The 17,294-nt window shown below is 41.5% G+C and overlaps 1 protein-coding gene across 4 annotated transcripts in view; it reads right to left on the reverse strand.

Moving 5' to 3' along the window:
• The window catches only part of CACNA1D (calcium voltage-gated channel subunit alpha1 D), a 347,998-nt gene that overhangs the window by 163,938 nt on the left and 166,766 nt on the right, over positions 1–17,294 (reverse strand). For all 4 annotated transcript variants that reach the window (XM_056865912.1, XM_056865904.1, XM_056865897.1 and 1 more), the window contains exon 10: positions 1,264–1,351. In XM_056865912.1, the coding sequence (XP_056721890.1) occupies positions 1,264–1,351 (88 nt within the window). The remainder of the gene's footprint in view (positions 1–1,263; positions 1,352–17,294) is intronic.

Below are 17,294 nucleotides of genomic sequence, written 5' to 3' on the forward strand. Positions count from 1 at the left end.
AGAATATACAGAAACCATTTATGCAATTCCTTCTCCCTTGAAACCTACACTGGAAAGCAAATCAATTTAACTTAGCCACCAATGGAATTTAGGTGATGAATCTGTATAAATGGTAGATTAGAACCTTTTAATGGTTTTTGATAGATCAATGTAATGTATGCATATGTACTTTTAAAGGAAACAACTGTTTTTTGAACAAATGGTTAGCCCCACCCCGTAGCAGGATAATTTTCACAGACGCCAATACCAAAGCAGTTTGGAAACAAGATTATAATAATCAAATAGAAATATATAATTACATGGAGAAAACAATGATGACACATTTGTATTCTGTTCCTTTCCAAGGATCTTGCAGAAGTATGTTAGCCTTATAGCAATCTTGAGAGATACTAGACTGAAGGGTAGCTCTTTCTCAATGCCATCCAGTGAGACTGATCAACTGAGTGAGACTGAGTGGGATTTGAACCTTGGTTTCCACTCTCTGCAACAAACAATACTGATGCAGCAGCAAACTGGTGAAAATCACATTTCTAACGTATTAAGACCAGGTATGTGCAACAAACAGACCCAGATTATTACGTAACACTTCATAAGATATTTACGGTACTTAGTGAAATGCCTAGGTGTTCACCACTTAAGATCTGTAATAAACAATAGACAACTAGTATGGTGGTCCCCTTAGGCACCTTTGGAATTTTGACATAGGGTGTGGGCGTAACAATAAAATGACTGCTGCGGGTGATGAAACCACACACAGAGAGGAAGCTCAAGGGCAGATGAGAAGATGGGTAATTTAAATACTACACTGGGAAAGAGGAGTGAAAGAGAATAAAACTAACATTGGGGCGGCAGCTGAGGCTGAAGCATTATTTTAATCTGCACAGCCAATCAGATCTCCAGTGGCCAATCCTGCTTGGCAAAAGCCCCACATGTTCCCAACCACTTTCCAAAAACACGTGGACATCAGAGAAAGTGTTGGTGGGTGCCATGGCACCCAAGGGGAACCATTACTGGACTAGTAACTTAAATAAGGTTCAGAAGGATATTTAGTACTATTCAGATGGACAAAATAGTTACACGTTCTATCACATCCAAATTTTAGAGAACTCTATTTTTGCTCAGAGAAAGTCATGGTCACAATTTGAATTGAGAATGGATCCATCCTCAATTGGATCTCCAAACAAACGCAGTTGAAAGAACCTGAATTTCCCCCCTTCTATTGATTCCTGGAAATAACATTTCTGATATTCCATAGGTACTCACCACAGAGCTCCACAGCATGCATGGCCTTCTCCTTCTCCTCCAACATTTTCGGTATTCACAGATTCAGTTTCACTTGCTTGCATACTTGCTGTTATAGAATATAATAAAAAATCTGATTTATAGCTGATCTATAAACTTTATTAAACTTTATGTGTAGCTAATAGAAAGCCAGTGTTTCTCACACAGCTATTGAAAAGATTAAAAACTGGCCTCTGTTGACTAAGTGGTTTACATTTATACAAAAGAATGGCTTGGATCCACCAGAGATCTGTGAAGATGGAAGGATTTCCATTCATAGAGATGGACTTATTTGCCTCCTCCTCCCACTGGAACCCAAAATTCCCCGCCCAAAGTGCTGCTCCTATACGAAGGGGGACTCCCCAAAATCAGCTTGTGGTGGAGTCAGACAGAGGCGAGATATCAGTGAAAATTGCCTTTCTCTACTGGATCCAAGCTAATAGCTGCCCAATATTAATGACTGAAATCTGCTATTAAAAAGCTGATGCCCCCTACACACACGCACACACACAAATTAGTTCACTTCACTGGTTACAAAACTCACCACGTCTAATGTTACTCTGGGAGAATCTGCCTGTTTAACTTCAGGCTTAACAGACATTAAAATGGGATTGCCCAAACAATAGTGAGACAGGTCGGTTTTGATACGACTGCAAATTGTTGCCTTTAAGCCAGCTACAATACGACAGCAAGCTGATGAAGGACTATCCGAAATGCGCGTCCTTGCTGCTTTGATGGCTGTGATTTATATCTATTTTTGGATTCCTTCAATGCTTCGAGTGGAGTTTCTACATTTCCATGTCAGAGCGTGGTCCGTCTCCTGTCTGTCTCCTTAGACACTGTATCCGCCTGCTTGAGCGGAGTATTGTAGACTTCATTGGCACTTTTTTTTTTGCTTTAAGCCCTGCGTGGCATATGTGGAGTGTGGTCCGTCTCCTTCAACATTGTATCCGCCTGCTAGAGTGGAGTATTGTAGCCTTCATTGGCACTTTCTTTTCGTTGTCTTAAGCCCTGCGTGGCATATGTTTAATGTACTCATTGTGGTATGACTTTAATATACAAATAATTGAGTATTTTTTAATCTTGTTTCTTTGGGATGGTATATACTTTTTTATTTATGGGATTTAATGTAATGCTTATTTCATTGAAAAAAACCATTTGAGCCCACATACTGTTGTTTTCTCCAGTTTCACTATTTCAGCATAGGTTTGTTGTTTCCTGCAGTTTAACCTCCAGGTACTAGCTGGAGATCTCCTGCTATTACAACTGATCTCCAGCCAATAGAGATCAGTTCACCTGGAGAAAATGGCCACTTTGGCAATTGGACTCTATGGCATTGAAGTCCCACCCCTCCCCAAACCCCGCCCTCCTCAGGCTTTTATTTATTTTTCAATTAAAACGGAAAAAATAAGTATGTCTTTCTCCCAAAGCAGCTCTTTGTATATGCAGGGGACAGCACAGCTTTCTATCAAGTAAGTCACTGACAGTGCCAGCCTAAGCAGAATTCTAAGCCTATTGACTAAGCCAGCAGTACTCAAGGAGGGCCACAATCACAATTACCATCAACCAAAAGAGCTACATTGATTTCCATATCTGGCGTGATACTTACATCTCAGGGAAGCTCGCAGCTTACCTATTTCTCCAACTATTTCAAACAGAAGCCCTATCAGGGAAGGCCCTACCCACTCTCCTGAAACATGTGGCAGATGCCACGTTGGGGAATGGTGCTCAGAAGAGCCACAGGCAGCATATCAAAGAGCCACAAATGGGTCCCAAGCCACTATCACTTAACTAAACCCATGAGGCAATCCACTCTTGAAATTTAACAGCTTGCTTCTTCAGCTGTTAAAGAAGAACTGAAAGGAAAGCTCCGGATGCTTTCTTGGAGCTTTTGTCTTTACCTTCCATTTTTTTTCTTTCTATTGTTCTATACAGGGTACACAATCAGTACCCTGCAAAAATGGAGAGTACAAATCAAGATGGAGAGCCTGCATGCACCTCAGAGGTCAGGAGAAGGGCCAGCAGCCGCCATCACAATCCCCATCATGCACTGATTGTACCCCTCTAAGGTCATTTATGCATGGGAGTTTTGCCTGAGGTTCATTGCTGTCTGGACCCACACTTTCCTATTGGAAATCTCTGCACCAGCAGCCTCCAAGCTTAAATTAAGCCCCGCCCCTTTAAATGCTGCTTTTTAATTGCAATGCTCACTGTGAGAGAAGACTCTCCCCCAAAACACCCAACTGGCACATAAAAAAGCATTTCAAGAACAAAAATCTAAAAACAGAGCAATCTGAAACAAAAGGGGGGCGGAGAAATCCAAACCTCCGTTTTAAAATGCCTTTCTTTTGCTCAGAAAGAGCTCCGAGGAAGCAGGAAGGATTTTAATCTCCACCTCTTTGCATGCTGCTTTGTGATTGGCTGGGAGAGAAGTCAATCTTTTTGTGGCTCGGTTTTGCCATCTGCTCAGAGATTTCAGCTGGGCTGAGCTCAGGTTAGAGGGAAAAGTCAGATTAACAGAGGAATGGGAAGACCCGGACATTGCGAGTGCTGGCAGTGAAGTCATTTCTAATGGATGGAGAACTCATGCAGAGCTCCAAGGAACAACCATCAGACCGGGGCTGAATGTGAGTCCAAGTGCCCATGCATAAATGACCTAAGAATGTCTGCACTAACTTACAAGAACAAGGACATTTCTACTAGAGGGGGAAAACAGTACAGTACTGAATGAAAATATTAGAAACTAACACATAATTGTTGTGGCTTCAAATGTCAACTAAGATGAAAGGATGGTTTCAGTGCTGTAACATAAAGGCAATTTCTTGCCAATCTATGAAGACAGGCTGCATACAAATCGGGAAAAACAAACAACAAATCGACTTTTAAATTAGCAGCACCAAGTGCCAGTTATGTTTCTGCTTTTAACACCTTAGCAAGTTCTGTTGGGGACGGTTCTGACAGCTTTTATCATCAATGTGCTCACTCTCAATAATTTCATCAGATGTCAGCGTACAAGATTGCACTTGTGAAAGCTGCAAAGCACGGCTAAATTTAAAATCCATTATTTGCAGTTTAACCTGGATTGCACCCACCAAAACAAACACCGTCTTCCATCCACACACTGGGATCTGCCAGAAACAAGAAAATTCTCATTTTGTGGGCCCTGGCAGGTAGCAAGCCCAGCATACCAAGTCTTTGGCCAACCACCATACTTAGCTAGTTAGCCTAAATTTGCTTGGTGGCAACAACATGTACAGGCCTAGCCTTGTATTATAAGGACCAGTAATTCTCACACAGTACAAGACAATAGAAAGATGAGGGTGTAATTCAGATTTTAGCCAATGCCATTTGGCAGTGAGGGTTTATCTAGCATCATCTAATGGGCCTGGCCCAAACACTCATGCATGTTCCAATATCTGTTGCTGCCACTTGGTACCTATCAAGTCTCTGCTGCCATCTGAAGAAGTAACGTGATCTCATATGTAAATATGCAAATGAAGAAGGAAGAGCAGGATATTGATACCACTGGGAAAGCCAAGGCACCTCAGGGACATGGCTAGGGTTGCCAGGTCCCTCTTTGCCACCGGCGGGAGGTTTTAAAGGTGGAGCCTGAGGAAGGCAGAATTTGGGGAGGGGAGGGACTTCAATGCCAGAGGTGAATGGCCAAGTGGCCATTTTCTCCAGGTGAACTGATCTCTATCGGCTGGAGATCAGTTGTAATAGCAGATCTCCAGCTAGTACCTGTAGGTTGGCAACCCTAGGCATGGCAGACAGCACAATGACTCCAAATTCCAAAATCAGTTTTGGAAACAAGCGCAGGGGTTCAAACAGGGTTGCCAACATCTAGGTGGTGGCTGGAGATTATATCCCGCTATTATAACTGATCTTCAGGCGGCAGAGATCAGTTCCCCTGAAGAAAATAGCTGCTTTGGCAATTGGACTCTATGGCATTGAAGTCCCTCCCCTCTCCAAACCCCACCCTCCTCAGGCTCCACCCACAAAATCTCCAAGTATTTTGCATCCCGGAGCTGGCAACCCTAGGTTCAGAGCCAAAATATGAGCTAGCCCAAACAGGGCCAATTCAAGAATTATGTGATGCCTTTTGCATCACCCTCATTATAATCTAGTCTAATTAATTTCAAGGCTTTCCAAACAATCACCATATACTGCAATAAATCTGAAGTTCTTAGTCATGTGTTGCACACAACTTCTATCTAGGGTTGCCAACCTCCAGACACTAGCTGGAGATCTCCTGCTATTGCAACTGATTTCCAGCTGATAGAGATCACTTCACCTGGAGAAAATGGCCGCTTTGGCAATTGGATTCTAAGGCTACTCTCCCCTCCATTCTAAAAAAGCATGTTACTAGAAGCAGGATGGAGCAAGTGCAAGCATCATTTCTGGGGCAAGGCCCAAAGCAGAACAGGTAACACACATACCCTGACCCCACGATGTCATACATTCTGTCGCATGAGTCATGAAAGAAAAGTTTGTATATTAGTTCTGAAATTACATTTTCAAATTACAGCATGGCCCACACTGGAACTTTCAGCCATGCGTGCTTTCTTGTTACCTTTGTTTAACGTAACATCCCATCTAAAGAAAAGTCCTACAAAGCAGGGTGACTATTCTGCAATGGTTGGCCCTAGGATAGGACCTTGCAATGTTTCAGGGTTTTTTGTTTGTTTGACTCTTAACACAGCTGCAAGTGTTTTTCCCAGTTTTATTTTTCAAACCTTTCTTGTTGCAAATTCACAAATTATTTCCCTAACATTTATTTCACTTGCAAGCCTACACTCACTAGGCAATGTAGCTACGTGCTTTACCCATTCTCGCTCTATGTTAGAATGCCTCCAGTTTTTGATGACATCCAGCTAGCTAAAATGTCTTTCAGCTTCTGCCACGATCATTAGCAGTGTGCAAAAATCCACAGAGGTATTTATCACTGAATATTAGTTTCATAAATCTCTCTGTCTTTCAAACTGTAAGTGCAACCACACACTTCTGTTCTAGTCTTGGGTCTGTAACTCGACATTCAGAAAACAGCTGGCTCTGCTCTAACACTGCTTTTCTCCAGCAGATATCACAAGATCTAGAAACCCCATGTAGAAATGTGTTATAGATACAGGAAAATGGTTTTTTCATAAATACCCTCTGGCATGATCTACAAGTTTTATTCATTTTTTTTTTGTCTTCATAATAGGGTCATAGCCTGGGCCACGCCTTGGTAAAGTATACTTTTCCCTCCTCCCTGTCGAAATGCTTGGGCCCTGTATACCACTACAAGAAAAAGGTTGCAAGAGAAGATGTAAAACGTTGAAAAGCAAAAAATATATTCCAGTACAGCATACATTTGTTCAGTCAACATTGCACAATGCTGCAAAAAACAGTTTCTGTCATAAACATAACTATTAGATGTGCCTTCTTTTGCTTCAAGCATTTCAACCATTCATTTGTCTAATAAGGACACAACCCCCCACCCCCGCCACCGCCGCCTTTGCTTCCTTTATTGCAGAATGGATACATTACTGCAGGACCCATGGTTAACAGACTGCTCAGGAATATTTCAGGCCTCTTCTCTGAATCTTGAGCTTTAGTTTTTATTTTGCTTTTTAAAGTAAGTCTTACCTATTTTTTGTAGGGGAGAGGGAAATACACAGGCTAGGGTTTCCAACTTCCCTGTGATGGCGGACAATTGCCCGCCAATTCACCAGGCTGCCTGCCAACCCTCAACTGGTCAGCAGGTGGAAGCAGGCCCAGCAGACTGAGGGGGCGGTGGCGGTGATTAGTGTCCCTGGTGCAATTATGTCACTTTCGCATCGACACAGGAGCTCCGGATCGCACCAGGGAAACTCTAGCATCCTCCCCCCAAAACTCTTTGGAAATCATGGGGTTTTTTGGAGGGGAGTGTTAGAGTGTCCCCGGTGCGATCTGGCGCTTTCACATCAACACGGAAGTGACATAATTGCACCGGAGACACTCATTGCGGCCCTAGCCCCACCCCCATGAAGCTCTTGTCACTTGCCATGACAGACCTGGCAACCCTAGCACAGGCAATAATCTACTTGAATGTTAAGTATATCTGTCCCTGCCTGACAGTGTTCTGGTCAATGTGAGTGCTGTACAAATGTTCAAGGAGTCTAACAAGCAGTAGACAATCAGTATTATACACTGTATACATTGTAGGATCAAGCCTGAACTCTCCCTAGAGGCTAAATGACTAAACTGAGGCTATTGTATTTTGGTCACATTATGAGAAGACAAGACTCACTGGAAAAGAATAATACTAGGAAAAGCTGAAGGCAATAGGAAGAGAGGAAGACCCAACATGAGATGGATTGACTCAATCAAGGAAGCCATGGCTCTGTTTGCAAGACCTGAGCAAGGCTGTTAATGATAGGGTGCTTTGGAGGTCATTAATTCATAGGGTCGCCATAAATTGAAAGTAACTTGATGGCGCCTAACACGCACACATACATTGTAGATTTGCATTTTATTGTAATTATATATAATACAACCAAATAAATTTCAGTTGATTGCTGGCATTTATGTCCTGAAACCTATTTATTGATTTATCTCCCTCCCTCCTGGTAGGCCTCCTCATGAAAAACATTTTAAGTCTGTGTTACTCTAGAATGGATAACATAATGGATATTCCTATTTCACAACAGAGAAGCGGTTACTATGGGTAGCCACTTGACTTATCTTTTCTCTTTTTAAACATAATGTTTATGGTAATGTAAGCACAAACTGAAGCATCCATTGACCCTGATTCTCAAGGTGTCTTGTGTAATAAGGAAAAAGATGACTTTATATATAATATAAATCCTAAACCCCTGAAAAACTGAGGAAAATATGTACTTGTACCGTGTTTCATAATGGTGTAAAACAGAACATCACCTAACGTTTTTTCTCAAAACTAAAATCTTTGCTGCCTGACAGTTCAAAGTGCCAGAAGAAGGAGTGACTGCCTGTTTTTCAGCCTTTGATCCCTTGCATAATGAGGTGTAATTATAATCCTCCAGTGCCTTTGGCACAGCCACTCCAAAGAGAAGGACACAACATAGGTTTAGGCCAGTAAGAGGTCATCTTAGCTTGCTCCATTTGATATGACACCTCACTCCCCAAGGAATCTTAGCCAGTCATTTCTCGTAGGGCTGAATAAGAAACTTGAGTTTAGTCAACCTACTTTGCACTGCAGCTGTGATAAATGTCATGGCAAGTACAGAGCTGGCTAGTGGACAATAGTGGAAGAATATAGCTAGTCGCCATTCATCACAGAGTTACATTTGGGTTGAAGAGTAGTTTGAGAGATTACAGCATTGCGCAATCTGAGGAACTATGATGATAGTGCAAGCCAATGGGAGTATATTATGACCCAGTACCCCATTGCACCTTCCCATCCCAGCTGGCAAAGTGTCTCAGATATCATTGTATTTGGAGTGGTAACACTCGCATCACTCAGCACACTTTAAGCATGTAGAGAAGCAGCTGAGAATCCTTGGGGATTCAGAGCCAGGATCTAGTCACCACCAATTGGTAGAGTAGATGCTGTTTTCCCTACCCACTATGAGACTCCAGAAAGCACTGTTAAGCATCTGGAAGATAAGAAATAATTTTATCCTGTCAAACCTTTGTAAATAAAAAGTAATGAAAATCAAGAAATGAGATATATGCTAACTTGGTGGTGGAAAGTGCCATCAAGTTGCAGTTGACTTATGGCGACACCATAGGGTTTTCAAGGCAAGAGACATTCAGAGGTGGTTTTCCATTGCCTGGCTCTGTGTAGTGATTTTGATATTCCGTGGTGGTCTCCCATCCAATTACTAACCAGGGCTGACCCTGCTTAGCTTCTGAGATCTGATCAGATCGGGCTATCATGGACCATCCAGGTCAGGGAATATGCTACTTTACCCAAGTATAAATTTCCACCTGGCATCATTATTTTCATGTTATAAAATACTTATATTAATCTTGTTAGCTGCCACAAAACCCTTTGCTAGTTCTGCTTTATGGGGGAAGGCGGGCGCCCAATAATTGTGCTGAACAGAACATTTAATAAGCTTTTCTAATTGCCACTATTGTCATGCGTACCAGTTAAATGTGCAAAATGGACACATCTGTAATTTTTTTTAAAAAAAATCACTGTTCTTTCAGATGTTAAATAAAATTGTACTTTCAAGTATTCAATGGAAATAATTATCTGAAAGTAACATTTGAATTACTTAACTAAATATAGTATTATGGCAGAAAATCAAAATAACAACACAGATTGCACTAAATTGTTTTGAACTTATTCTATTGTAAGAGCTTTTATAAAACTTAATGATTTTTCATCACATTCGAACTTGAAGCGATACACTCATATCGTTTGTCTGTTTCGGTAATGCACCAAAGCTAGATTGAAAATTAATCTGTAGAAATTTAAATGTGATATAAATAAAATGTCAGGTTGCTACAGTACTGCAGTAACAATCTGCTTGAAACATGCATTTAATCAGCACACCACTTCCATGCAAGATTTGTACCTCCATGCACTTGGGAAAATATACTTAGTCCCAAATTTGTATCATTTTTTAAAAACAACAGCACTCCAAACACATGGGCTAGAGTGAAACTTCCCACAGCAAACAGAACACTTTTTACCATGTTTGTTGGCAGCACCCCGAAAACAGTTAAATCTGCTTTTCTTCTTGTCATTTAACAAATCCTCCAGCGTAACCCCTTCATGTTAAACATATGCAATCCCATTGTTAATACAGTAGATGGCAGCAGCAGTAGCACAAAAAAACAGTAAAGGATCCAAATTCAGTGCAAGCAAAATTGAGACTCAACGCATCTGCTGTTGTATTACCAATTTAACAACTTAAATCTAACAACTTAAATCTAACTCTGTGCGTATTCACAAATTCTGCACAAGCAGAATGTAATCATGGAATTTGCTAATGATGAATTCAGCATCCTGGGAATGTTCACTTTCCTTTTAAGGAGTTTTTAATGCTTATGGCTTGCCAGAATGTTTTGAAAATGTTGATCCATGCAAGGTGACAGTGTGTGGCATCAGCATTCCCGGGAGCAGAGTTTTTATCTTCGTTGTTTTTACATACAAAAGCAAACACAGAAATCCATTCGCTCTTTACAGAAATTTGGGGTTCTTGGCCAAGTGGTATAGCTTTCACAAAAGATTTTGAAAGACCTTGGGTAAGTCATTTCTAAACATTGCACTCTAAAAGTTATAAATAATTAGCACCAGGCAGAGTATAAAGATCATGGGCTGATTCTGAGAATTGCAAATTGGGCTTTTCTTGCAACCCGACCAAAGAGGTTTGCCTGAGTAGGCTGAAATGAGCCGACACCAACAAACACAAATTGTATTTATATGTGTGAATATTTGCACACAGCTTATCAAAGGCACTAATACCAGATAATTGTGACAGTGTGTATACCATACACAAATTCCACCAAAATATTGCAGGTCACGTCATACAAACAGGCCAGTTTGGATTTCGGTGAATCAGTGTGGTCTATACTAAAGGAGAAAGGGTTGACTTTGAGTTGATTGTAATCTTACGCACTTACCTGGGAGTAAAAAGCACTGAACCAAGTCAGACTTACATCTAAGCATTCATGGGGGAGTGGTCTGCACAAATAATACAATCTCCACTGACTCAGTACATGATCATATCCAACTTGGAGGGGCTGTGGTTCAGAGGTAGAGCATCTGCTTGGCATGCAGAAGGTCCCTGGTTCAATCCCCTGCATCTCCAGCTAAAGGGACTAGGTAAATAAGTCACTGTGGGTAGCCGTGTTAGTCTGTCTGCAGTAGTAGAAAAGGGCAAGAGTCCAGTAGCACCTTAAAGACTAACAAAAATATTTTCTGGTAGGGTATGAGCTTTCGTGAGCCACAGCTCACTTCTTCAGATACAGCTAGAATGTGAATCCATCTGTCTTTAAGTAGAGGAGAGTGAATTCAGACAAGCATTAGTATGTAAATGTTAACAGTATGTAAATGTGAATAGCAGGCGTGATGGGATTAGGTGTGGTATGCAGAAGAGTCTGTGATGTTCAGGGGAGAGATGGGTGTGGAGAAATCAGCATTGGTAATGAGCCATGAATGCAATGTCTTTATTCAGCCCAGGTAAATGCATTGACTTTATTGGTTCTTGTAGGTTATCCGGGCTGTGTAACCGTGGTCTTGGAATTTTCTTTCCTGACGTTTCGCCAGCAACTGTGGCAGGCATCTTCAGAGTAGTAACACTGAAGGACAGTGTCTCTCAGTGTCAAGGGTGTAGAAAGAGTAATATATAGTCAGAAAGGGGTTGGGTTTGAGCTGAGTATTGTCCTGCAAAAGTATTGTCCTGTAAGTATCAAGATAATGTGCTAATGAGGATATGGTATGTTAATATGGAACCATTGTATCCTGAAGTGATCTGTTAATGTGTGTAATCCAAAACTAATCTGTATGGCTATTGTTGAATGTTGTCTTTGTCTGGAGGTTTTTCAGGGCAGGAAGCCAAGCCTTATTCATTCTTAAACTCTCCTCTTTTCTGTTAAAGTTGTGCTGATGTTTGTGAATTTCAATGGCTTCTCTGTGCAATCTGACAAAATAGTTGGTAGAACTGTCCAGTCTTTCAGTGTCTTGGAATAAGACCCTGTGTCCTGTTTGTGTCAGTCCATGTTCAGCCACTGCTGATTTCTCAGGTTGGCCAAGTCTGCAGTATCTTTCATGTTCTTTTATCCTTGTTTGTATGCTGCGTTTTGTGGTCCCGATGTAAACTTCTCCACAGCTGCAAGGTATACGATATACTCCTGCAGAGGTGAGGGGGTCTCTTTTGTCTTTTGCTGATCGTAGCATTTGTTGTATTTTCTTGGTGGGTTTAAACACTGTTTGTAGGTTATGTTTTTTCAAAAGTTTCTCCATCCTATCAGTGACTCCTTTAATAAATGGATAGGATGGAGAAACTTTTGAAAAAACATAACCTACAAACAGTGTTTAAACCCACCAAGAAAATACAACAAATGCTACGATCAGCAAAAGACAAAAGAGACCCCCTCACCTCTGCAGGAGTATATCGTATACCTTGCAGCTGTGGAGAAGTTTACATCGGGACCACAAAACGCAGCATACAAACAAGGATAAAAGAACATGAAAGATACTGCAGACTTGGCCAACCTGAGAAATCAGCAGTGGCTGAACATGGACTGACACAAACAGGACACAGGGTCTTATTCCAAGACACTGAAAGACTGGACAGTTCTACCAACTATTTTGTCAGATTGCACAGAGAAGCCATTGAAATTCACAAACATCAGCACAACTTTAACAGAAAAGAGGAGAGTTTAAGAATGAATAAGGCTTGGCTTCCTGCCCTGAAAAACCTCCAGACAAAGACAACATTCAACAATAGCCATACAGATTAGTTTTGGATTACACACATTAACAGATCACTTCAGGATACAATGGTTCCATATTAACATACCATATCCTCATTAGCACATTATCTTGATACTTACAGGACAATACTTTTGCAGGACAATACTCAGCTCAAACCCAACCCCTTTCTGACTATATATTACTCTTTCTACACCCTTGACACTGAGAGACACTGTCCTTCAGTGTTACTACTCTGAAGATGCCTGCCACAGTTGCTGGCGAAACGTCAGGAAAGAAAATTCCAAGACCACGGTTACACAGCCCGGATAACCTACAAGAACCAATGAACTCTGACCGTGAAAGCCTTCGACAATATTTTGCATTGACTTTAGTTTGAATGTCAACTGTAATTCAGTTGTAATATCAACTGCTGAATTACAGTTGATATTCAAACTAAAGTCAATGCATTTACCTGGGCTGAATAAAGACATTGCATTCATGGCTCATTACCAATGCTGATTTCTCCACACCCATCTCTCCCCTGAACATCACAGACTCTTCTGCATACCACACCTAATCCCATCACGCCTGCTATTCACATTTACATACTGTTAACATTTATATACTAATGCTTGTCTGAATTCACTCTCCTCTACTTAAAGACAGATGGATTCACATTCTAGCTGCATCTGAAGAAGTGAGCTGTGGCTCACGAAAGCTCATACCCTACCAGAAAATATTTTTGTTAGTCTTTAAGGTGCTACTGGACTCTTGCCCTTTTCTACTAGGTAAATAAGTGTTGTGAAAGACCTCTGCCTGAGACCCTGGAGAGCTGCTGCCGGTCTGAGTAGACAATACTGACTTTGATGGACCAAGGGTCTGGTTCAGTATAAGGCAGCTTCGTGTGTTCAACAGTTCTGGATTCACAAATGTAAAATTACATTCTTCAGGGTTGTTACAAAGTTTAAGAGGACTCAAGACTGCTTTACAAGAACTACTGTGTAAGGAATTAGCAATATAATAATGTGAACAGTGGGTTTCATATTAAAACTGGCCATTACCATAATAAAAGCATTGTTGCAGTAAAGTATAAAAAAAATCCCTGAGGTCAATTGGCATCACTTTGATTACACTAATTGAAAAAAAAACTCACTTGACAAAGTGAACACATGAACACATGAAGCTGCCTTATACTGAATAAGACCCTTGGTCCATCAAAGTCAGTATTGTCTACTCTGACCGGCAGTGTCATGCTCACATAAGAGAGAGCTTAATTTGCTGTACCTAACCTTTGATATAATACACAATGGCATTTTAAGTGGTAGTGGTTTCATAAGAATCAAAAGGTATCTGTAAAATCTTATAGACCACTCTTGGTTAGGTTTTCAGTAGGGTATGTCACAAAAATGCAGGAGGCTTACAAATAAGCTTAAAAGCTTTAGTCATTTTCCAGTCAACAGCTAAATTTTAAAGTTATTCTGAAACATCACAACACCTATGTCACAGTTATATCGGTAACAGATTAACTGTTCCATTACACAGTGTCACCTGATATGGCACATACTGGTGTTTTAAGATGCCATTTACAACAGGACATAAAGACATCGAACACTTGAACAGGGGCAAAGAACATCTCTTCAGAAGATGATAACAGTAGGGACATTGTCTGGACCTGACATCCTTGACTCTAAAATTAGATCAGCAAGTGACTACAACTGTTGTTTTCCTTTTATGAGTGCCAGGGGCTAAATCTCCAGATGAACTAATTTTCTTCACAGAAAACATGTCGGTAGGCTATTCTGGGGGTTGCTATATAGTGATCATTGGCTCTATGAGGAAGCCCAACTAGATAAGAGGCTTCCTAGTTATCCAGTTCTGCCTTATTTTCATATGACTGTGGACTGACTATCCAAGCTTTTTGAAACAGCTAGGAAACATCTAAGATCTTGGAAAACCCAATACTAAAACTGAACTGACATAATACTAGAAATCAGACCACGGATTACTAACCTGGTCCTCTCAAAACAGGTGATCTGGTGTAACAAATTGTTTTATTTCTTTACTGGTTGATTTGTATGCTACTTTTCTGCCTCCTGGAGGAACCTGACATTGCTAAAATCAGAAATCATAAAACACAATAACATCCCTTCCAATTAAAATAGCACAAACCCAACAACCAAATCAATTCAGGAACACAATAGCAACATTCAAACATCTTCCAGAATAAAGATGTCTTTGATGTATGCTGGAAAGCCTATAGGCAAGGCAGCCATCACCTGAGGTGAAGGAGTTCCACAGTTTGGGAGTGACAGAAGAAAAGGCTCTACCACAAGTATGCATTAATCAAATATCAGATAACATGGGTTCCTCCAGGGAGGCCTCACCTACTGATCTCAAGCTCAAGCAGGTTGTTTATTAAATTACTGCTACAACTAAACATATTTGTATGACATTTGTAAACATGTCAGTTTGTTACAATAAAACAATAATGGGATTATTTTAAATATACAATATTAACAAATATCAATAAGCATTACATTTGCACAAGAAACTGAAGACTGACATTTTAATCTATGAGTCATTGCTTAATTCCATTGCCAAGTGTTATATCCATCCCAGCTGAGCACATGCATGCACACTTAACATGCATACATTTATAGAACATAACTGAAGCAATTGAATCCATAAACCTTGCACGGGAATGAAAGTAAATGTATTTTCAACATTAGCAACGTGTCATAGAGTCTAGTGGTTCTCAAAGTTTTTGAAGTACACTGTTAGACTTACTAGCTGCCTTGAGCCAAGAGGAAAGGTGAGATATCTGTATACTAAAAGCAACATGTGCCCCCCCCCCCCGTGGATACCTAAATCTGCAGATTGGTGCCACACAGATGCTAAACAGACTTTTCTGCAAACTTGCGAGACTTCCCAGGTTTGCACAAAAATCTGAAATGTTTAAATTTCTAACAAATTAAAGTAAAACAATAAAAAATTTAAGAAGCGTTGTCTCCACATGCTCACTTACTTTGCTTCTGCAGCAGTGGTTGAGTGCTGTGGTGAAGCCCTGGAGCCTGGCCATGGTAGCAGCAAACACTGGGAGACGATCCCGGTGTCTGCTGCTGCCATGGCCAGGCTCGGGCCATGGTGGCGGCGGATGCCCGAAGCCACTCAGGGATTGGCTGCGGCAGACCATACTGAGAACTGTTCTGGGCTTGGCTGCAGTGTATGCCAAGAGCTGCTTCAGGCCCATGCTGCCGATGCCAGGAAACGCTTGAGGCCTGGCTGCAGAGGCAGTAGGTGCCAGGAGCCATTCCGGGTTTGGAGCAGCTCTCAGACACCATCGCGGCCAGGCTCCAAGGTGAACATGGACTTGCGCTGGCTCAGCAGTGAGGGGGAGATGGGATTCCCCCCACCACAAGTTTCACGGGGGGCCTTTGTTGATATACTAATAGCAAAGTGCTCCAAATTTCAAGATAATTAAAACCAGTAGCTGGAGCAATGAATAGGCAAGACAGATCTTTCTACAAACCTGAAAAGGGCCCTGGGTTTGCATAAAAATCTGAAATATATTTTAAAAGCCCCAAAATTATAAAAGGAGTGCATGTAGCTTTAAGCATCAGATCCCTCAGTGGTGATTGCAAGGCAACCACAGATTCCAGGCTTGGTTCTGTCAGTGAAATATAGGAAGAGGGGGAAGGGACAGGGCCCTTTCCAGGCCAATTTTAGCCTTTGAGGGAGGAATCATTGAAGCCAAGCCTGGCTAGGGTTGCCAACTCCAAGTTGGGAAATTCCTGGAGATTTTGTGGTGGAGTCTGAGGAATGCAGATTTTGTGGAGGAGAGGCCTGCGCTGGATATAATGCCATAGAGTCCACCCTCCAGAGCAGCCATTTTTACCAGGGGGACAGATCTCTGTTGTCTAGTGTTCAGTTATACTTCTGGGAGATCTTCAGGTCCCACCTGGAGATTGGCAACCTCTGTGTGACCTGATACCATCTGACTTGCATGACTCAACTAGGCCTGATGGCTTGCTACTGTTCAACAGCAGACACCCTATGAAAGTCAGTGTGGTATAGCAGTTAGAGGCTCAGAGTAGGGAGACCCAGGTTCGAATTCCCATCTTGCTGTAGAAGCTCACTAGGTGATTTTGGACCCGTCGCACACTTGCAGCCTATCCTACTTCAGAGGGTTGTTGTGCAGATATAATGGAAGAAAAAATAATAATGTAAGCTGCTTTGGTCCCCAATGCAGAGAAAGGTGAAGTAAAAATTAAGTAAATAAATAACCTCCAAGCAAGGGCTGGAGATCACATAGGAATGGAGATCACACGGAATTACAACTGCTCTGCAGATGTCAGAGATCAGTTCCCCTGGAGGAAATGGCTGCTTTGGAGGGTGGACTCAATGGCATTATACCCTGCTGAGGTTGCTTCCCTCCTCAAACCTTGCCTCCCAAGGCTCTCAAATCTCAAGGAAACTCCCAACCTGGAGACTGAATAAAGCATCATATTGTGACAGGCCCTTTGAAGGAAGGCTGAGTGGAATAACTAGTCAAGCCAAGCCCCTAGCACACTGTTTAGATCCTGAATCAGCTGAAGCACAAGCTGAGGGTAAAACACAAAAAGAAGCTTCTGTTACACGT

This window comes from Euleptes europaea, chromosome 1 (assembly GCF_029931775.1).
Source record: "Euleptes europaea isolate rEulEur1 chromosome 1, rEulEur1.hap1, whole genome shotgun sequence".
NCBI lineage: Eukaryota > Metazoa > Chordata > Lepidosauria > Squamata > Sphaerodactylidae > Euleptes > Euleptes europaea.